Source organism: Pagrus pagrus (assembly GCF_965226575.1).
Source record: "Pagrus pagrus genome assembly, chromosome: 20".
Lineage (NCBI taxonomy): Eukaryota > Metazoa > Chordata > Actinopteri > Spariformes > Sparidae > Pagrus > Pagrus pagrus.
This window is the reverse complement of record NC_140207.1, coordinates 52,501-74,836: the sequence shown is the minus strand read 5'-3', so window position 1 is coordinate 74,836 and position 22,336 is coordinate 52,501. Positions and strand designations below refer to the sequence as shown.

The 22,336-nt window shown below is 42.5% G+C and overlaps 2 protein-coding genes across 13 annotated transcripts in view; one reads left to right on the top strand and one right to left on the bottom strand.

The window, feature by feature from the left end:
• The window catches only part of epb41l3a (erythrocyte membrane protein band 4.1-like 3a), a 29,732-nt gene extending 19,017 nt beyond the window's left edge, over positions 1–10,715 (bottom strand). For 6 of the 12 annotated variants that reach the window (XM_084341185.1, XM_084341195.1, XM_084341191.1 and 3 more), the window contains exons 1-11: positions 10,675–10,715; positions 7,206–7,284; positions 6,946–7,125; positions 5,587–5,691; positions 5,472–5,514; positions 5,246–5,321; positions 5,022–5,143; positions 4,543–4,639; positions 3,953–4,040; positions 1,645–1,689; positions 578–730 (exon numbers count right to left, since the gene is read on the bottom strand). In XM_084341185.1, coding sequence (XP_084197311.1) covers positions 578–730; positions 1,645–1,689; positions 3,953–4,040; positions 4,543–4,639; positions 5,022–5,143; positions 5,246–5,321; positions 5,472–5,514; positions 5,587–5,691; positions 6,946–7,125; positions 7,206–7,274 — 978 coding nt within the window. In that variant the 5' untranslated portion in view covers positions 7,275–7,284; positions 10,675–10,715. Of the gene's footprint in view, positions 1–577; positions 731–1,644; positions 1,690–3,952; positions 4,041–4,542; positions 4,640–5,021; positions 5,144–5,245; positions 5,322–5,471; positions 5,515–5,586; positions 5,692–6,945; positions 7,126–7,205; positions 7,285–7,920; positions 8,016–10,413; positions 10,482–10,674 lie in introns of those variants that run through there. The other 6 variants (XM_084341192.1, XM_084341187.1, XM_084341188.1 and 3 more) reach the window with 3 other exon arrangements.
• Positions 10,716–15,844: 5,129 nt separating this feature from the next.
• Positions 15,845–22,336, top strand: part of LOC311249355 (piezo-type mechanosensitive ion channel component 2-like) — a 45,965-nt gene continuing 39,473 nt past the window's right edge. Inside the window, exons 1-2 of the mRNA XM_084340348.1 lie at positions 15,845–16,495; positions 21,144–21,239. Coding sequence (XP_084196474.1) covers positions 16,432–16,495; positions 21,144–21,239 — 160 coding nt within the window. The 5' untranslated portion in view covers positions 15,845–16,431. The remainder of the gene's footprint in view (positions 16,496–21,143; positions 21,240–22,336) is intronic.

The window sequence follows — 22,336 nt, the reverse complement described above, 5'->3', positions numbered from 1 at the left end:
GGTTGGTTGCGATATGCACCTAGCTGGTTTGTGATCTGCCAGTATAAACAAAGAAGCACATGAAACATACTCGAGACCGCCTTTTCAAGCGGGCTCAGGCAGGTTAGCAAACTGTACCTGAGAATGGTACACTCGTGTTCACACTGATCAAACAAACTGGACTTTGGGGTCAGGTGTACACAGACCTAGGCTGGAGTCTCTGATGGACATGGGCAGACAGATCAGTCTGATATTGTTTAATGATGTTTTGGCTATTAGTGAAAAGTTTCTCTGATCAGCTGAGTTACATACGAATCATGAAATTTATTTTTTTCTTTTTAGAGGTTGAATCTAATGATGGAGATGTTTGTTGAACACTGGTTCAGAGGAAGATATCTACAGTCTTCAGATGATTTTGGTCACTCTGTGATCTTTCAAGTTTGTTACATTCAGAGCAACAGGCAGTTTAATCTGAGTAACAACAAACACACAGAGTGGCAGCAGTTGTGTGGATCTTAACATCCAATGATAAATTATATAATCAGGACTCTGAAGTCCATGTCTGAACTCTTCTTCTGTGGTGTTGTTGGCGCCTCACCTCTCCAGGTCGGATCTTGATGTAGAAGTTGTTTCTTTTGTACGAGATCTTCAGGATCTTTGGCCAGGAGAATCTGTTGATCCTCAGTCTGTCTCTGTAGACCAGCAGACCACTACTGCACACGCCCAGCATGATGGCCACACCCTCCGAGTCCTATGTACACACACACACACGCACACACAAACACACACACACACACACACACACACACACACACACACACACACCATGGATTCATGAATGACTTAAATGGAACAAGTGGTTTCAGTTTATATTTGACGTTGCACCAAAGGCTCTTCTCTCTATTTTAGTGAGTTTAGTTCCTTCCTGGACTCATTCTTATTTATTTTCTACCTCATTGATTAATCCAATGTCATCAGCAGTGATAAAACGAGAATATCAACAAACAATATTTCCTGAATGAGAGATCATCCCTGCTCTCTGATTGGCTGGACATTTGAGAGCCTCATCAAACGTGTGTGTGTGTGACTGCAGGAGGATGAAACAGCAGCTGACTGCTGGTGTTTCTGTCTTAGCTTCAGTAAAAATGAAACATTTAAAGTAGCTTCAAGTCAAGAATCAACAGTCTGTTCAGAATGAATCAGATCTCTTCCTGTTGTTCACAGCTCAGCTCTCTGGAAACAACCTGAGTCTCCGTGTTCGCTGTGAGGACGCTGAATGTCCCCTACAACCTCTGTAGTCTCATTTAGACACACAGAAGAGCTTTATAATTAAACTGTGGGACATTTAATGATGAATGAAACGTGTAAATATATTTTCAGCCTGTGGTAACCACACACCTTATTTCACACATTTAACTGAAAACACAGTCAATAAACTCACAGACTTTGAGACGAGGGGACAGGAAGTGCTAACATGCTAACATGCTAACTGATTTCTGATTTTAGTACTCATTACGACGCCACATGTTCAAAGCTCTGTATGAAAGTCTGTGGCTATAATATTTAATATAATAACGGGGACAGTCTGAGACGATAAACTCAACGATGACATGAAGATGTTTGTATGAACACAAACACATCTGCACACGCAGGAAACTGTCTTACCTCTGACTTAGCTGAAGGCAAGCAATCAAAGCGGCTTCCTACCATCTACTCCATTCAGACAGACAGGTAAACAGACAGACAGGTAAACAGACAGACAGACAGACAAAACAAAAAGATAAAGAAGAGCTGCTCTAAATTTACTACGACACTCAAAGATAGCAAACAGTACTATTACACTGACAGACAGACAGACAGACAGACAGACAGGTGTCTGTCTGTCTGCCTGTCTGTCTGTCTCAACACTGATGGCTTCAGTAAAGTGCAGTTTGTGTTGATCAGTCAGCTGCAGGTCGTCACTGTGAGTGTTGATAAGTCGTCACACAGTTATAGAAGTGACAGTATGCTGGTGTGAAATGATGATGGGAGTGTAGAGGAGGAAGAGGAGGAAGAGGAAGGAGCTCCAGCGTGTTTGTGTTCGGTCTCTGAGGAAGTTGACTATCAAGTAGAGATGTGTGGTGACATTGGAGCAGCTAACTCTCGCATGGCAGCCACTGCCATCAGTGTGTGAAGAGTCCACCTCTCCTGGTCCAGCTGTGGTCCTGCTCTCTGTCGGCACCAATGATGTAAACACAGAGTCCACCTATCCTGGTCCAGCTGTAGTCCTGCTCTCTGTCGGCACCAATGATGTAAACACAGAGTCCACCTCTCCTGGTCCAGCTGTGGTCCTGCTCTCTGTCGGCACCAATGATGTAAACACAGAGTCCACCTCTCCTGGTCCAGCTGTGGTCCTGCTCTCTGTCGGCACCAATGATGTAAACACAGAGTCCACCTCTCCTGGTCCAGCTGTGGTCCTGCTCTCTGTCGGCACCAATGATGTAAACACAGAGTCCACCTCTCCTGGTCCAGCTGTGGTCCTGCTCTCTGTCAGCCAGGTACATGGTCTGCCTATCAGTGCAACAGCTTGATCTGAGATGTTTTGGTGGAGACGGGTCTTTGTAAAGGTGCTGACATGACAGTCTCTGATCTACTGTGTGTCTGTGACCAGATATTAGCCAGGAGCAGCCTTATATCCAAGCTGGACTAGCATGACTCTTGACTCTCTTCCTCCCCGGGGCAGCCCAGCTGCTAGGGGTTGGATGGTTGAAAGATGCTGTGGACAATGATCTTCTCAAAGTGCACTGATCTTCATCCAAAACTCCTGCAGATCTGCACCTGTTCTTATTAGTCCCTCAGTCTTTATACCTGACCAGTAACTCACCTTTAACTGGATCTGCCTGTCTGATTTTGTGCCTCTGATCCGTCTGCCTGTATTTTACCTGCCTCACATCTTTTGATCTCGTCTCCACTGACTTCCACCTGTTGTCCAACTGGATCAGTAAATAAAGTCGGCTTTCATCGAACTGCTTTGATTTCATTACAAAGCAGAACAAACACTGGATGTCTTTTGAGCTAGTTTATAGAATTTAAACTAGGCATTTTAAATCCCTCCAATATATCAATACGTTTTGTGATTAAATCTGTGATCAGTGCGATCAGATCGCTGTGGATCCTGTCAGACCTGCTGCTGATTCACATCTGAGCGACAGTCTGTCTGTTACTGAGAGACTGAATCAATGGAAAACAGCCATGATGGAAAAATCATTAATGTCACCCTGAACACACACACACACACACACACACACATACACACAAAGATGATTAGTGATGGACAGGAAGTGGGTCATGTATTGGTGATTGACCAGAAAGCAGAATATCAGCTGCACTGATACTCTAAGTGTGCTCTGTGTAGTGCATTATATATAATAATTCAAATAAATATGTAAAGATATAAATAAAACATGTGTAACATCATTTGATAGCAAACAAGATGAAAACGTTAAAAGCTGTTTGACAGAAAATTAAAACTGTATCAAAAGAATTTATCATTGTAAAATAAATTGCATGTGTCCAGTTTTCAGAAATATATTTAATATATTGTCCAGAAGAGAACCACAGGGCAGAACTGTTCTGCTCAGAACATACAGACACTGTTTGTTTCTTTAATGCAGTGCCAACAATGCTGACAATGCTACAGACACACAGTACAGAGGTGAAGACCTCCAGCAACAAACTACAAACTTAAATGTGGCCAAAGCAACAACCAACTGAAAGAAGAAACCCTGTTAACACAAAAGTTCTGACTTATAAAACAACACACAGAACCAGAAGAGAGACGTGATCAATCAGGTTCTGTTCCTCCGTCACAGAAGTAAAGACCAACTAACCCTTTCTACCTTATATTTCATTGTATGTTTTTATAGGAGCTGTGTGAAGGAAGTAGCCACCTGCTCACCTGCAGGCTGAAGCTTTATGTTCGGTGTCTGTTTACCTTTGCGTGATGAAGGTCGACTCCATACATGGAAAGCTTTTTCACATTTTCCAGGAGGTGCATCTCGGCTTCAGCTGGTGTCATTCCTCTAAACACACAATCACATGTTGAGTACGTTTGTTTCCCCTCCAGCAACATTTAATGTTTTATTTAATGTTTATAAACAGAACCTGAATGTTTTCTATCTAACGTTTATAAACAGAACCTGAATGTTTTCTATCTAACGTTTATAAACAGAACCTGCATGTTTTCTATCTAACGTTTATAAACAGAACCTGAATGTTTCCTATCTAACGTTTATAAACAGAACCTGCATGTTTTCTATCTAACGTTTATAAACAGAACCTGCATGTTTCCTATCTAACGTTTATAAACAGAACCTGCATGTTTCCTATCTAACGTTTATAAACAGAACCTGCATGTTTCCTATCTAACGTTTATAAACAGAACCTGCATGTTTCCTATCTAACGTTTATAAACAGAACCTGCATGTTTCCTATCTAACGTTTATAAACAGAACCTGCATGTTTTCTATCTAACGTTTATAAACAGAACCTGCATGTTTTCTATCTAACGTTTATAAACAGAACCTGTATGTTTTGTGAAGCTCCATGATCTTCTCCTCCATTTCTTTTGTTTGGTTCGGGGCGAAACAGAGTTCACTGACGTAGTCTGAACCACACTCATCTGAGAGAGAGACAGACAGACAGGTGGTCAGAGACAGACAGGTGGTCAGAGAGAGAGACAGCAGTTAAGTACAATAATACAATACAGGGGGGTAAAACAAGACAGAGAAAGATTCTGTGGGGTTCTGTAGAGTACTGTTGGGTAATGTATGATTCTGCATGGTACTGCAGGGTAATGCATGGCTCCGTGTGGTTCTGTAGGGTATGTAAGCCTCTGAAGGGAACTGTAGGGTCCTGTATGTTTCTGCGTGGTACTGTAGGGTACTGCTGAGCCCTGGGCTCTGTATGGTTCTGTAGGGTACTGCAGGGCTCTGTAGGGGACGGCAGGGTTCTGTGGGGATCTGTCGGGTTATATGTGGTATTAGTGCAGAGCAGTGCAGTACCGGGATCGTAGTCTCCGAGCTCTGATTGGACGGTGTAGGAGCCGAGGACGGTGTGAGTCGCAAATGAACATGGAAGACGACCAGAAACTATATCCTGTCTGAGCTGGAGACACAGGAAGTACCTGCAGACAGACACACAGACAGACAAACAGACAGACATCACCTGTCTCAGATGAACCAACGTGTGACAGTGTTGAGCTGGATGGACAGGTGAGTGAGTCTACCTGGTGATGTCCTCAGACAGCTGGGTGGGATCAGGAGGGTAAAATTTGATGTTAAAGGAGAAATTCCAGGGAACACCTGCCAGACAGAGACGAGGGCATCAGTCAACACATTTAACCTGAACCAACCAGTTAGAGTCTTTTCTACTGGATCAGCTGCCAAAACTGACCAATCAGGATCAAACGTATGATCCCCCTCCCACCAGAAGGAAGGGGCGGGGCTACTGACCTCTGACCTGCTTCTTCATCTCCTTCGCTGGATCCAGCCAGTTCTACAAGACGAAAGGTAGGGTCAGACAGACAGACAGGCAAACAGACAGACAGGTAAACAGACAGACAGGTACCTTGTTGTTGTCAGCATCTCTGAAGGACAGAGCGAAGTAGTCTCTCTCCAGCAGGTTGACGTGGTCACAAACTTTCTCAAACAGCTGAAGACCACGAGACCGTTTCTACACATGAGACAGGACAGAGTTCATATTTGATCATGTTCTCACCTGTCCTACCTGTCTCACTTGTCTCACCTGTCCCACCTGTCTCACCTGGCTCAACCTGTCTCACCCGTCTCACCTGTCTGTGAGGGAAATTCTCTTTCAAGTCCATTTTATTATTCTGATGTTATTCTTGCATATAGATAGATAGATGTGTGAAGAGTGAAAACTTGTGTCTGTGGCCTCACGCAGGGTGACATGGGTTCATCCTGAAGAGGGTTTGTGTGTAACCTCTTGTGTGTGACCTCTTGTGTGTAACCTCTTGTGTGTGACCTCTTGTGTGTGACCTCTTGTGCGACCTCGTGTGTGACCTCTTGTGTAACCTCTTGTGTGACCTCTTGTGTGCGACCTCTTGTGTGACCTCGTGTGTGCGACCTCTTGTGTGACCTCTTGTGTGTGACCTCTTGTGTGCGACCTCTTGTGTGACCTCTTGTGTGTGACCTCTTGTGTGACCTCTTGTGTGCGACCTCTTGTGTGACCTCTTGTGTGTGACCTCTTGTGCGACCTCGTGTGTGACCTCTTGTGTGTGACCTCTTGTGTATGACCTCTTGTGCGACCTCGTGTGCGACCTCTTGTGTGACCTCTTGTGTGTGACCTCTTGTGCGACCTCGTGTGTGACCTCTTGTGTGTGACCTCTTGTGTATGACCTCTTGTGCGACCTCGTGTGTGACCTCTTGTGTAACCTCTTGTGTGACCTCTTGTGTGCGACCTCTTGTGTGACCTTGTGTGTGCGACCTCTTATGTGACCTCTTGTGTGACCTCGTGTGTGCGACCTCTTGTGTGACCTCTTGTGTGCGACCTCTTGTGTGCGACCTCTTGTGTGACCTCTTGTGTGACCTCTTGTGTGTGACCTCTGTGTTCTAACAATGGTTGATGTATGACACATAAACTATGGGATGTACATGTGTGTTAGATGTTGTGACTGCTGCGAGTGTGTGTGTTGGTTTTGAGGAGAGACGGCCTCTCTTCACTCGTCGTCTGTGAGCTGCTGATGTTTCACTTTTTGTTTGCAGCAATAAAAAACTTCTAGAAAAGAAATATTGTGTTGAACTTGACCAACTCTCATCTGCACTAGACAAGCGACTGGTTTTCAGTTGCCACAACATGTCCCACCTGTCTCACATGTTTCCATATGTCCTATGTGTCCCACCTGTCCCACCTGTCTGACCCGTCTCCACCTGCCTGACCTGTCTTCACCTGTCCCACCTGTCTCACCTCCACAGTGCAGGTGAACAGTGACCCATCCAGCAGGGTCACTTTGGTCTGCATCGTCCTGAAGCTCAGCGGGTTTCTTGCTGGAGAGCGAGCGATCCGACTGTTTGATGACAGGTGACTTGACGAGTCGTCAGCCAATGAGCTCCGAGGTTGGCTCTGGGATGGCCCGCCCTCCCCTCCCTGTGGACACAGGAAATGATGTCACATTTCACATCCCTGTTTAAAATCATTTTTTATTGTTCATTGTTCTGTTTTCTTACCTGTTTAGGTGTGGAGTGGGCAGCGGCTTCAGGGAAAGTCTCCTGTGGCTCACCTGCCTCTGTCGTCATGGTGATTCACCTGAGAGACATTAACAACAGTTACCATGGAGATTAATAGGGGTTTAACAATACATGTATTTGTATTGAAGCGTTTCGGTACAGGACGTTCGGTTCGGTACAGGATAGTGCACGGGTGAGTTTCCAGAACGGAAGTTGCATGTGTTTATTTTCTGCCTGCAGCTACACGTGCAGCCCGTTTACATCATGCGAGAAACCAGAGCTTGAAGACCCTCCCTTGTCGCTTAAGTCTCCTGCTTGCGAACACTTCGGCTTCCTGGTTAAATATTGCAACGGAGAAAGACGAGTCCAGCACGGCGCAGTTCCGCCGAACAGCTGGAGAAACGAAATCGAGGAATTCCCGTGATAATTACATAATCACACACGACTGCAGTTACACGCGTTATAAACACAACAACACGAAGTGTTCCCGACTGAAGGATTAGAAGAAGAGCGCGTATTTGTCTCTTTTTTTAGGTTTTTGTGCTTGTATCAACGCGGAGTGTTTTATTTTGAAAATCAACTGGATGTATTGTTGTTGTTTCTTGTCAGACTTCCTGTCTGCTCTGTGCTAAATTCGGCTGAATCTCTGCGTTGTGCCGCGGCACTTGAAACGGCACCACAAGTGTGAATATCACTCTACAAGAAAAAAACTGACCTGAGTGCAAACGCAGCTGACTTTGGCAATCGAGCAGCGTCTCCCTACAACTCAGCCCGTATGAACAACACACCAGCGCACACCTGGCAGAGGGACTTAAAGAGACAGTGACAGTAATGTATTTAACTTATTACCAGGCAGCACTTTACAACAGTATTGTATTTTTTATTTTATTTTCATATTTTGTATAATGTTACAATAAATTGTTGGTTTACAAAAGTTACGAATAAACAACAAGCAAATTTATGTTTTGAATTTTGTTCCCGTACTGTACCGAAAATGAACCGAACTGTGACCTCAAAACCGAGGTACGAATCGAACCGTGATTTTTGTTTATTGTTACACCCCTAGAGATTAATAGTAATAACACTCAAGCTGATTGGCTGTCAGGGACATGGTGCATTCATGTGTAGTCAGAAAACAGGAAACTCACTCCAGAGCAAAGGTTGTTCTGATTGAATGAGTTGAGCTAGAAAAGTGAAAAACTACCTGAGTAACCTGAATGTGAAGATAGATAGATAGTCTGTAACGTTAATTACACTGTATATATAGATGTGATATATTTTTATTCTACTTTTATTATTCTTGATAATTTATCGTTTTTATTTTTCTGCTTATTTTCTTAGACTTTTGAATGGGAGCAGCTGTAACGCAAGCAATTTCTCCTCGGGGATCAATAAAGTATTTCTGATTCTGATTCTGATTCTGATAATCGTTAACTTGGGTTAGTTATCTCAGTAAATATGTACCAATGTACATTGTCCAGAACAGACTTAAATGTTACTTGAATCCTGTCGGCCAGAAATAATATAATAATAATTATTATTATTAATAGTAATAATAATAAGGGAGAAAGACGAGGACTGTGAGACAATCTACTGTAATCTGATTAATGGATAATAATATAACAACAATAATAACAATTAAAATAATGTAACTTTAAAAAACAAATCTCTGTCTGACTGTTATTCTCATATCTCAAGAAATGTTTATCTGATCTACTTCACATCTGACAGGTTTGTTGTTGAGTCCACAAAGACGTGCAACACTTTGAATAAACAGTGGACTGCTGCTCTAAGATGCCTCTCTAATCAGCGACACAGCTAACAGAGCGGCACAGGTAACAGAGCGACACAGCTAACAGAGCGGCGCAGCACAGCTAACAGAGCGGCACAACTAACAGAGTGACACAGCTAACAGAGTGGCGCAGCACAGCTAACAGAGCGGCGCAGCACAGCTAACAGAGCGGCACAACTAACAGAGTGACACAGCTAACAGAGTGGCGCAGCACAGGTAACAGAGCGGCACAGCTAGCAGCGCGGTGGCACAGCTAACAGAGCAGCGTGGCACAGCTAACAGAGCGACACAGCTAACAGAGCAGCGTGGCACAGCTAACAGAGTGACGCAGCTAACAGAGCAGCGTGGCACAGCTAACAGAGCGGCACAGCTAGCAGCGCGGTGGCACAGCTAACAGAGCAGCGTGGCACAGCTAACAGAGCGACAAAGCTAACAGAGCGGCGCAGCACAGCTAACAGAGCCACACAGCTAACAGAGCGACACAGCTTACAGAGCGACACAGCTAACAGAGAGGCGCGGCACAGCTAACAGAGTGACGCAGCTAACAGAGCGACACAGCTAACAGAGCGGCACAGCTAGCAGCGCGGTGGCACAGCTAACAGAGCAGCGTGGCACAGCTTACAGAGCGACACAGCTAACAGAGCGGCGCAGCACAGCTAACAGAGCCACACAGCTAACAGAGCGACACAGCTAACAGAGCGGCGCGGCACAGCTAACAGAGCCACACAGCTAACAGAGCGACACAGCTAACAGAGAGGCGGGCACAGCTAACAGAGTGACACAGCTAACAGAGCCACACAGCTAACAGAGCGACACAGCTAACAGAGAGGCGGGCACAGCTAACAGAGTGACACAGCTAACAGAGCCACACAGCTAACAGAGCGACACAGCTAACAGAGAGGCGGGCACAGCTAACAGAGTGACACAGCTAACAGAGCGTCCAATCAAAGAGATTCTTCCTTAACTGCTGAAACACTGAATTAAAACGTCAAGTACAAATGTTTTGAATGAGTTTTTATTTTGGAGAAATGTTTTTAACTTTTAATCACTGTTAGTTAATTTGATTGATTTTCATGTATTGATCATGTGATTGTTTTGATGTTGTATGTTTCAGTCCTGCAGTTGTTGCTGTTTGTATGAAGCTGTTTTATAAATAAAGTTGAGGTGAGTAATATTTATATTATTACCGTTATTATTAATTGATTTCTGATGTTTGTTGATGCGTTTTCTCAGAGATCAATAAAGTCTGATCACGTGATCTGAAACGGCTGATCAGCAAAATGAACTGTGACGTCGCAGGAGGTCATTAACATGAACTTATAAAATGACACAAACTTATAAATAAACATTCAATTCTGTATTTTATAATTAAACGTTAATAACATTAAATTCCGTCTGAACTGAGACGTTTCTCACACAGACGAGATGCGGTCCAGTCTGTCGCGGTTCTGAGTCTTTGTCGTCCTGCAGCAGGAAACACCCCGCTGCAACACACACACACACACACACACACACACACACACTGAGCTGCAGTGTGATGAAGCAGAATGATGCCCTCTCTCTCTCTCTCTCTCTCTCTCTCCCATCCCCCCCACCCCTCCATCATCGATAATAAACTGATGATCACTTCTATCAGTGATCAATAACTTGCACATTAATCCATCTGCTCATCTTTACCTGTCCTCGTGCAGGACGCTCGCCCTCTTCCTCCCGGTGACGGACGTTTTTTGTTTTTTTTACTACGTCACCTCTCTCTACGACACAGCGCACGTCGACGGCGGAGCCGTGACGTCATGACGCACGGAGCAGAGACAGCTGTTTTTAAAATACATCGTCAATAATTTGAAATACTGATTATGTACATGAAGTACTGATGATGTACATGTAGTACAGATGATAAACATGTAGTACTGATGATGTACATGACGTACTGATGATATACATGAAGTACTGATGTACATGTAGTACTGATGATGTACATGTAATACAGATGATGTACATGAAGTACTGATGATATACATGAAGTACTGATGTACATGTAGTACTGATGATGTACATGTAGTACTGATGATATACATGAAGTACTGATGATTTATATAAAGTACTGATGATGTACATGAAGTAATGATGATGTACATGTAGTACTGATGATGTACATGTAGTACAGATGATATACATGTAGTACTGATGATATACATGAAGTACTGATGATGTATATAAAGTACTGATGATGTACATGAAGTAATGATGATGTACATGTAGTACTGATGATGTACATGTAGTACTGATGATATACATGAAGTACTGATGATGTATATAAAGTACTGATGATGTACATGAAGTAATGATGATGTACATGTAGTACTGATGATGTACATGTAGTACAGATGATATACATGAAGTACTGATGATGTATATAAAGTACTGATGATGTACATGAAGTAATGATGATGTACATGTAGTACTGATGATGTACATGTAGTACAGATGATGTATATAAAGTACTGATGATGTACATGAAGTAATGATGATGTACATGTAGTACTGATGATGTACATGTAGTACAGATGATATACATGTAGTACTGATGATGTACATGTAGTACGGATGATATATATTGTAATACAGATGATATACATGAAGTACTGATGATGTACATGAAGTACTGATGATGTACATGTAGTACTGATGATATACACGAAGTACTGATGATATACATGAAGTACTGATGATGTACATGTAGTACTGATGATATACATGAAGTACTGATAATATACATGAAGTACTGATGATGTACATGTAGTACGGATGATATACATGTAGTACTGATGATATACATGTAGTACTGATGATGTACATGTAGTACTGATGATGTACATGTAGTACTCTTGAACCCGCCTCATCTCAGACTTTGACAAAAACATTACATCCCTCAGAACCGCTGAGACATTTAATCAGAGCAGAGACGATGTGGACGTCCTCGTGTGGGACACTGATGAGTCTTTAAACCCTTGTTGTGTGTGTGTGTGCATGTGTGCGTGTGTGTGATACTCACCAGTGATTGATCCAGCAGAGAAAGAAGAGAAAGACGTGAATCAGATAAACTATAAATATTTGTGCTCTGACATCAGAAGAAGACAGATGAGCTACTCATTTCTTGTTTTAATGAACTTAATAAAATGATGTGTGCGTTTGGGTGGGAATATTGATTGTTGATCTGCTGTGATCAGCTCTGTGCTGGCTGCACCCAGAGGACAGCACTGCTCTGCATGGGGTGTCTTCACTTTGTTGGTTACTGTATATGTGTATTTATATGTATATTTATAAATATATATTTATACATGTGTATGTATATGTATATTTATGCATGTGTATTTATATGTATATTTATATATGTGTATTTATTTGTATATTTATATGTGTATTTATATGTGTATTTATATATGTGTATTTATATGTATATTTATATATGTGTATTTATATGTATGTTTATATATGTGTATGTATATGTATATTTATACATGTGTATTTATATGTTTATTTATGTGTATTTATATGCATTTGAATAAAACTACTTCCTGTAGAAAATCATGTTTGTATTTTCACCCTCTGTGAAACACTGAACTGATCACTGCAATCAATAACTGATCAGAAGGCAGCCAGGTGCCAATCAAATCTAACCCGCTTCATGTTTATGGTCAATAAGATTTATTATTTCCTTTCAAACAATAAAATCTATGATTTCTTTCTTATTCTGAGACTCAAACAAACAATAATCAATAATCTGAATAAATATTTGATATTAAAGTAATAAAATCATTTGAATTCATCTTCTTTACATTCTGACAGATCAAATATCAAACAAGTTAACAACCATCTGTAAGGCAAGTCAAATAACAACAATATATAATATTGATAATCAATAACAGCATGAAATAATGTTGATAATCAATAACGTGATCAGACTGTGACAGAATGTTCTTAATTAATAAATGTTTTTTCTCATTTTTTCAATCAGTATTATCAATCATTTCATTATCAATCATTTCATTATCAATTATATCATTATAATCAGTATCAATATTATCAGTTTGACTCTGGATTGAGCTGATCAATATATTTACACTGAAAACAATTGAAACCCGACACTGATCTGCAGCAGGTGGTAAAACTGAAGCAGTTATTGATCACTTGATTAACAGGTCACACTGCAGGATCATTCATTTATTATTTATTGATCATTTATTGATCATCTATGATCACAGCTTCAACTTTGGAACAAGTTAAATGTGAACTACATAAAATCAAGACAAAATCATGTGAAAACAAAGATGATCCAACGTATTGATCTTTAATGTTAATGATCGTTAATAATCACAGAGTGAAATCAGCTGTTTGATTTGATTTGATCTGATTTGATTCTGTGTGTGAAGATGAACCAACACATAACCTGTTTGTGGATGGTGTTAGTTTGACCTTTCAGGGCCTCCGTAGAGACGCTCCTGACACAAATAAAATGTTTACTACATCTAAATATCAACAACAACAACATACTTACTGTAAACAACATGTGGTGATGATGAGTATGATGACGAAGACAAAGATAAAGATGGAGGACAGATCAGACAACATGGAACAGCGACATCACTAATATATACACACACACACACACACCTGTCTGACATTAAACATGAGTGCGTGTGTTACCTGACCAGGTGTTGAGATGATGAAGATGAAGATGATGAAGGTTAAAGTCCTTTAAATGAATCCTGTAGGTCTGCCGCTATCTCTCTCTCTATGTGTGTGTGTGTCTCTCGTCTGGTCTGCTGTCTGCTGGATTAGTGATCTTTACTCTGACACATCAGCCCCCGCCCACACAGATTTACCCCCCCATCACAGCTGTCAGTCTCATGATGGGGCGGGGCTTACAGCTGTCTGCAGTCACTGGGTCATGATGGGCTCCCTGCAGAGGATTGTGGGATTGCCCCCGCCAGAGGACCCCCCCCCCCCACACACACACACACACACAGAGTCCTGAGCAGAGTTGATGTGTGACGGTTTGTCTCCCCCTGCTGGCTGCTGGCTGCTGGTTGTTGGTTGCTGGCTGCTGGTTGCTGGTTGCTGGCTGCTGGCTGCTGGTTGCTGGCTGCTGGCTGTTGGTTGTTGGTTGCTGGCTGCTGACTGATGGTTGTTGGTTGTTGGTTGTTGGCTGCTGGCTGCTGGCTGCTGGTTGCTGGCTGCTGGCTGCTGGTTGTTGGTTGTTGGTTGTTGGGTGCTGGCTGCTGGCTGCTGGTTGCTGGCTGATGGCTGATGGCTGTTGGTTGTTGGTTGCTGGCTGCTGGCTGCTGGTTGCTGGCTGCTGGCTGATGGTTGTTGGTTGTTGGTTGCTGGCAGCTGGCTGCTGGCTGCTGGTTGTTGGTTGTTGGTTGCTGGCTGCTGGCTGCTGGCTGCTGGCTGTTGGTTGTTGGTTGTTGGCTGCTGGCTGCTGGCTGCTGGCTGATGGTTGTTGGTTGTTGGTTGCTGGCTGCTGGCTGCTGGCTGCTGGTTGCTGGCTGATGGCTGATGGTTGTTGGTTGTTGGTTGTTGGTTGCTGGCTGCTGGCTGCTGGCTGCTGGTTGTTGGTTGTTGGTTGCTGGCTGCTGGCTGCTGGTTGCTGGCTGCTGGCTGCTGGTTGCTGGTTGTTGGTTGCTGGCTGCTGGCTGCTGGTTGCTGGCTGCTGGCTGATGGTTGTTGGTTGTTGGTTGCTGGCTGCTGGCTGCTGGTTGTTGGTTGTTGGTTGCTGGCTGCTGGCTGCTGGTTGCTGGCTGATGGCTGATGGTTGTTGGTTGTTGGTTGCTGGCTGCTGGCTGCTGGTTGTTGGTTGTTGGTTGCTGGCTGCTGGCTGCTGGTTGCTGGCTGCTGGCTGATGGTTGTTGGTTGTTGGCCGCTGGTCGCTGGCTGCTGGCTGCTGCATTAAGACACTGACGATCAGTTGAAAGATGTTTTGATTCTTTAATTAATTAAAAGTCTAAAATAAATAAGAATTAAATCTTCCTTATTTATTAATGACCTCTTTACATTCTGCTTTTTATTTAAGGTTCAAACACATTTTCATTTTGTTGTTTGTTATTGTAAATGCTATTTTGTTTAATTGTAGTAGACCTGCAGGTTATTTATTATTGATATTGATACATTAACAGAACTGAACTGATTCATTATCATGACTTCATTCACTTGTAAAAGTAAAAATACTTCTTTAAAAGAGTAAGAGTTTTAACTAATTATAATAATAACTCCAACAAAACAGAAACCTCAACACAGTACATTCCAACACATGATCAGCTTAATTCACATCGGAAAATGCACAATGTCTCAACATAATTGTGACTCAATAAGGCAAATCAGCAAAATGGCTTCAATAGTAACCCTGACTAGCCCTGACTAACCCAAACTAACCCTGACCAGCCCTGACTAGCCCAAACTAATCCTGACCAGCCCTGACTAACCCAAACTAATCCTGACCAGCCCTGACTAACCCAAACTTCATCTGAATGTCTGGATTATTCCACTGACAGTCTTTTAAAGTGCTTTACTTAATTAATTCATCAGATCTGAAGGAAACACTGTCCACACACTTATGGCCACATATTACAAATTCATTGATAACATATAAATCATCCGACTTTAGTGTTGTTTATTTATTTATTTATTTATATTTATATTCGCATGGGGCATGGTCTCATTTCCACCATTTGAATTGAGTTGTCTCCTAATTCTGCCCTCTGATTGGCCGAAACAGCTGTCAGTCAATTTATGGGCGGGGCCTATGAGTTCTTATAGTTCTGAGTGTCGGCGTGTTTTTCAGTGTGAGGAGGAGGAGAGGAGGAGAAAGGAGCGAAGAAGAAGAAGAAAACAAACTTCACTTTGTTTCTGACGGATTTTCTCTTTTCGGTTTATTACTCCAAGAAACGAAACTTTTGCTGCCGGAGAGACAGAGAGAGAGACAGAGAGACAGACAGAGACAGAGAGACAGAGAGACAGGCAGAGAGAGAGACAGAGAGAGAGACAGGCAGAGAGAGAGACAGAGAGACAGACAGAGAGAGAGACAGGCAGAGAGAGAGACAGAGAGACAGACAGAGAGAGAGAGACAGAGAGACAGGGAGACAGGCAGAGAGACAGACAGGCAGTCTTTCATCTGTGGTGGATCTAAACCTGGCAGTGAGACAGTCAGCATCTGTCTGTCTCTCCGGAGGACGGAGGATGACACCGGGGTGTGTCGCCTCCCTCAGCCGGATCCGCGGCTCCTCCTGCGGGCATTTAGAGCTCTGACAGGAGGAACCAGAACCAGAACTGGACCGGGACTGGATCTGGATCTGGGTCAGTAAACCCGGATTAGAAGAGTGGATCCACACTAAAGTGGACCAAAGTGGACTGAAGCGGGTCACTGGGTCCAGGATGTCCTCAGGGCTGGCAGTAGGTGTGGTCTTCAGGGTTCTGCTGCCCCTCACTTTGACTGCAGGTAAGATCCGGTTCTACTCAATTACAAGTAGAAACTGTCGTAATCTATTACAAGTAAAGTCCTGTCCAGTTACTTCTTCAGTGAAAGTACTAAAAGTATCAGAAGTAAAAGTACTGCGAGAATCTAATTATGTATAAATACTGTTTATTGATCATCACAGCTGATTTTATAGATCAAGTTTATTGATCAGTGAGGAGTTCAGCTGTGAACTGTAAACATCATGTATTTACAAATACAAACAATCAATTAGCTCCAGTATTGATTAGCTCCAGTATTGATTAGCTCCAGTATTGATTACTCTGCAGACAGTTGAATCTCAGCTCAGTCTCCATGTAGAAGCTGTTGAGGAGCTTTTAGTCACATCACATGACCCTCCTCAGCAAACATGAGGGAGACGCTGCAGTCAGTCCAGAACCAGTTCTGGACGTCAGGATCAATATCTGGACGTCGACCGGGACGAAAAGATAAATATGTTCCGACAAAATCTGAGTCAATCTGATCAATATTATTGTAAAATCATGTGAAAAACGAAAGAAAACAAAATCACAAGCAAAAGAAACTATTTGATATAAATATTTCAAACTGATTCAGTTACCATGGAGACGTGAGCTGCAGACTCAAACTTTGTCTTTCTCCCGTCCCACAATCCTTCAGTCCTGAAGACGTCCTTCAGCTGCTCAGGCTGAAACAGTGAAAGACGATCAGACGTTCACGTCTCATGTTGTTCACCGAGAACCTGAAGGAGCTGTGACACACACACGCACACACACAGACACACACACGCACGCACACACAGCCTTGTTAACCACCTGTATATATACTGTATAATGTATACTGTTAATGGAGCAGGTGAACAGGTAGCTCAACTGGTCGAGTGTGATGGATGGTGAAGACGTCCAACTGTCCTCTGCAACAGACGCGTCTCTGCTCAGTCGTCCTCAGCAGCTGACTTTGTCAATAAAGAACGTGATCAACATGTTTGATGGTTGATCGAAAACAAACAGATCAAACTAATAAACACGTAAACATCAGTAATAAGAGTAAAAATGTTTCTACAGGAGCCCAGAAGGAACAAACCAAACACTGGAATGACGAGGAGGGTTCAGTTGGTTACAGTCTGCAGTCTCACCACTAGATGTGACTAAATCAGCGGACATGATCAATGATTTGATCAGATTGATAACCTGATAAACTGCCCGTAGGGTCCGAGCCTGCTGACCTGTAGTAACCTGTAGTGATGTCACAGCTCTGTGACGTCACGGTCTGTCTCACAGATGTTTGCAGAGTATGTGTGTGTGTGTGTGTGTAATGGTTAGCATTTCCCATTGAAAACAATTAACTCTGTTAGCAGTGAGCTAGCTGCTAAAGTGGCCTTGAGGAAACAGCCGGTGTTACAAAACATTCCAGGATGTTCCAGGAGCTTCCAGGACTGATCAGAATTTATATTTTAGGTGGAATTCCCCTTTAAAACTGCTTCACATTCCAGAGAGGGGGAGGTGTGTGTGTTGACACACTGCTAACCACACACACACACACACAGCCAGATGTTGTTACCTGAAGAAGTGGAACCAATCTGTGTGTGTTGGGGGAGGGGAACTTAAAGAGGGGGGTACGCTTCCTGTTTGCACTCACACACTGACACAGTGAGCTGTAAATAGTGTGTGTGCGTGTGTGTGTGAGAGAGAGAGAGAGAGAGGAAGACGTTTATCTTGAGACTGTTTATGAATCAAAACTCTGAAACTGATGCAGCTCGTTACTCCCACACCCGAAACACACCGAGAACACTGAGAACACTGAGAACATGTTGAGAACACTGAGAACACTTAGAACACTGAGAACACAGAACACTTGGGACACTGAGAACATGTTGAGAACACTGAGAACACTTAGAACACTGAGAACACAGAACACTTAGGACACTGAGAACATGTTGAGAACACTGAGAACACAGAACACTTAGAACATTGAGAACATGTTGAGAACACTGAGAACACTGAGAACTTGTTGAGAAAACTGAGAACACTTAGAACACTGAGCACACTGAGAACATGTTGAGAACACTGAGAACACAGAACACTTAGAACATTGAGAACATGTTGAGAACACTGAGAACACTGAGAACTTGTTGAGAAAACTGAGAACACTTAGAACACTGAGCACACTGAGAACATGTTGAGAACACTGAGAACACAGAACACTTAGAACATTGAGAACATGTTGAGAACACTTAGAACATTGAGAACATGTTGAGAACACTGAGAACACTTAGAACACTGAGAACTTGTTGAGAAAACTGAGAACACTTAGAACACTGAGCACACTGAGAACATGTTGAGAACACTGAGAACACAGAACACTTAGAACATTGAGAACATGTTGAGAACACTTAGAACATTGAGAACATGTTGAGAACACTGAGAACACTTAGAACACTGAGAACTTGTTGAGAAAGCTGAGAACACTTAGAACACTGAGCACACTGAGAACACTTAGAACACTTAGAACATTGAGAGCATGTTGAGAAAACTTTGAACACTGAGAACACTTAGAACACTGAGAACACAGAACACTTAGGACACTGAGAACACTGAGAACATGTTGAGAACACTGAGAACACAGAACACTTAGGACACTTAGAACACTGAGAACACTGAGAACATGTTGAGAACACTGAGAACACAGAACACCTAGGACACTTAGAACACTGAGAACACTGAGAACATGTTGAGAACACTGAGAACACAGAACACCTAGGACACTTAGAACACTGAGAACACTGAGAACATGTTGAGAACACTGAGAACACTTAGAACACTTAGAACATTGAGAACATGTTGAGAAAACTTTGAACATTGAGAACACTTAGAACAATAAGAACACTTAGAACACTGAGAACAAGGGCTGCACAATTAATCGAATTTTAATCACGATCACGATTTTGGTTGCCTAACCCTACATTAAAGGACCCTAACCCTACATTAAAGGACTCTAACCCTACATTAAAGGACCCTAAACCTACATTAAAGAATCCTAACCCTACATTAAAGGACCCTAACCCTACATTAAAGGACTCTAACCCTACATTAAAGAATCCTAACCCTACATTAAAGGACCCTAACCCTACATTAAAGGACTCTAACCCTACATTAAAGAATCCTAACCCTACATTAAAGGACCCTAACCCTACATTAAAGGACCCTAAACCTACATTAAAGAATCCTAACCCTACATTAAAGGACCCTAACCCTACATTAAAGGACTCTAACCCTACATTAAAGAATCCTAACCCTACATTAAAGGACTCTAACCCTACATTAAAGGACCCTAACCCTACATTAAAGGACTCTAACCCTACATTAAAGGATCCTCGTCCTGCAGAGTCTGAAACACATCAACACTGTCTGACAGCAGCTGGATGTGTTAGCAGCTCGTTCACTACGTTCAACAAGCTCACTGAGATTTTTAGTTTCATAAATAAACAACTCTGTTAAATGTCACGAATGTTCCTCATCTGTCAGATCATTTGATTCATTGATTCATTGATTTCTGTTGGATGTTCAGAAAATTCTTCTAGAACTGATCGGACCTGCTCGTGTTTGTGATGCTGTTTGAGAAAGAAGTTGCCTGATGTGACTGGATCTGTGAGTGTACGTGTGTGTGTGTGTGTGTGTGTGCGCGCGTGCGCACGCGCGTGTGTGTTTGTGTGTATGTGGCTTCAGTGTTATTTCTGTCTGCCGAGTTTACAGTCCGGTCCAGTTCAGTCCAGTCCAGTTCAGTCTGCAGACAGTAAACATAAACTGACCTCAGTTCAGTCATTGAAGGGTAAATGTAATCAGATTACACAGGGGACTGGATCACTTCTTTTTTTAACAAATATATTTATTGGTGTTCAAATGTTCCAACAGTGTTTCAGAGCTGAAGCTTTGTTTAGTTTCAGAGGATTAACGTCTCCTCAGGTTTTCCTTCGACACGAGTCAGTTTCTCCAGAACAAGTCGATCAGATTGATCCCTGAACCGCCGATCAAGGTTCACGTTCTCCACTGTAATAATTAAAATCTTGTATTAATCATCTCAACCTTTTTTTTATTCCCTGCTGTTGTCCTGCTGTGATCTCTGTGTTCATTACTCCATCCCAACAAATGTATCGTATGTCAGAGATATCTGACCTTCAGTCTTTGGAGTATTTAATCACTATATTTTAGTAGAAAGAGTTGGAGAGAGTTATTTTTTCTTTACCTGCAAGTACTTGAAGAAATGTTTTGGGCGTGTACTTAAAAGCCGAACTGTGCACCGTGTTTGACAAACTCCTGAACTCCTGTCTGAACAGTTCCTCCGAACAGAACCAGAAACAATCATCACGTTACATCAGATCATATAATAAGATTCAAAGACTGTTTACATCAGAACACAAGTCAGGCTGAAGACCAGATACCTGTCGAACCTGATCGAACCGTTATTGATCTGTCATCAAGGCCAAAGTGCCAATAACCTCAACAGTAGTAACATACTAAGGTATCAATAACTATGTATTGATGAATAGATGTATGATGTAACACTGACCTCAACACAGTACATTGATGTATTAATTAATAGATATTTTGATGTATTGATTAATAGATGTATGATGTATTGATTCATGTGTTGACAGCGTGTGTGTTGCGGTACAATGGATTCTCTCTGGTCTACATCCTCCTGCTGCTGCTGCTGCCACTGCTACCTGAACCTGCCACCTGCTCCACCTCAGGTATCAATACTGATCAATATGGATCAATACTTCATCGCTACCAGTGAAAACACATGACTATATCTTTTAATGATCATCAGCCTCTCCCTCCTGATGATATAAAGTCAGGTGAAGTCTCGTAGTCCACAGAACATTTCTGGAGCTTCACAGTAAAACAGAGTTGCAGCGTTCTGCTGAACACCTGAAGCAGCTGGAGATGATTTAAACATCAGATGTCTCCATGCAGCTCGTCTGCTGTGATCACAGAGATCACAACCTGATCTGAGGAGAACATATTTATTTTCACTGGAGCTGCTGAGCTAACAGTGTTAGCTAACAGTGTTAGCATGCACACTGTCTGAAGTGGGTGAACAAAACAGGAAGTCAATTTTCAACCTGTGTAATAAGATGTTGAGTCAACCAGAGCTTTCTAATCATATTAATAGTTTAATATGATAACAGAGGCAGAAGAGTCTGAACTCAGCTGACGTCTGTTTGTCCTGCAGTCACTTCATGAGAATGAAAAGCAGATTTTTTGACAACATGTTTGAGTGATGACATCATCATAATGACATGTTATAAAGTGATGATGTCAAACCTCCTGTGGACTGGCTGTCACAGTGGAACGCAGTGATGTCGTTAACTCCAGGAATTAGACCAGACCCAACCTGTCTGTCTTTGTATGTGTGTGTGTGTGTGTATGTGTGTGTACACACACACACACACACACACACACACACACACACACACACACACACACACACACACACACACACAGGTCTCAGGTGATGACAGGATGTGAGTGTTTCCTGAAGGGTCTTCCTGAGGAAACACAGAGAATAGAGGAGGGATGGGGCCGTGACATCACTTCCTGTGTCCTCGTAGTTTTTCTGAATGTGCAGGAAACCGAACAATCACTGCAGTTACACCTGTTTATGAGTACAAGTACATGTTTATATGAGTACATGTTTATATGACAGGGAACTGAAGTAACAGTACACTGAGCTTCAGTGAAGTGAAGTACAGTTGTACAGTTACTAATTTCCTTCAGATATTTTTATCACTAATAGGAAGTACAGGGAAAACTACCAAAATAAGAGTCATGTTTCACCTTTTTT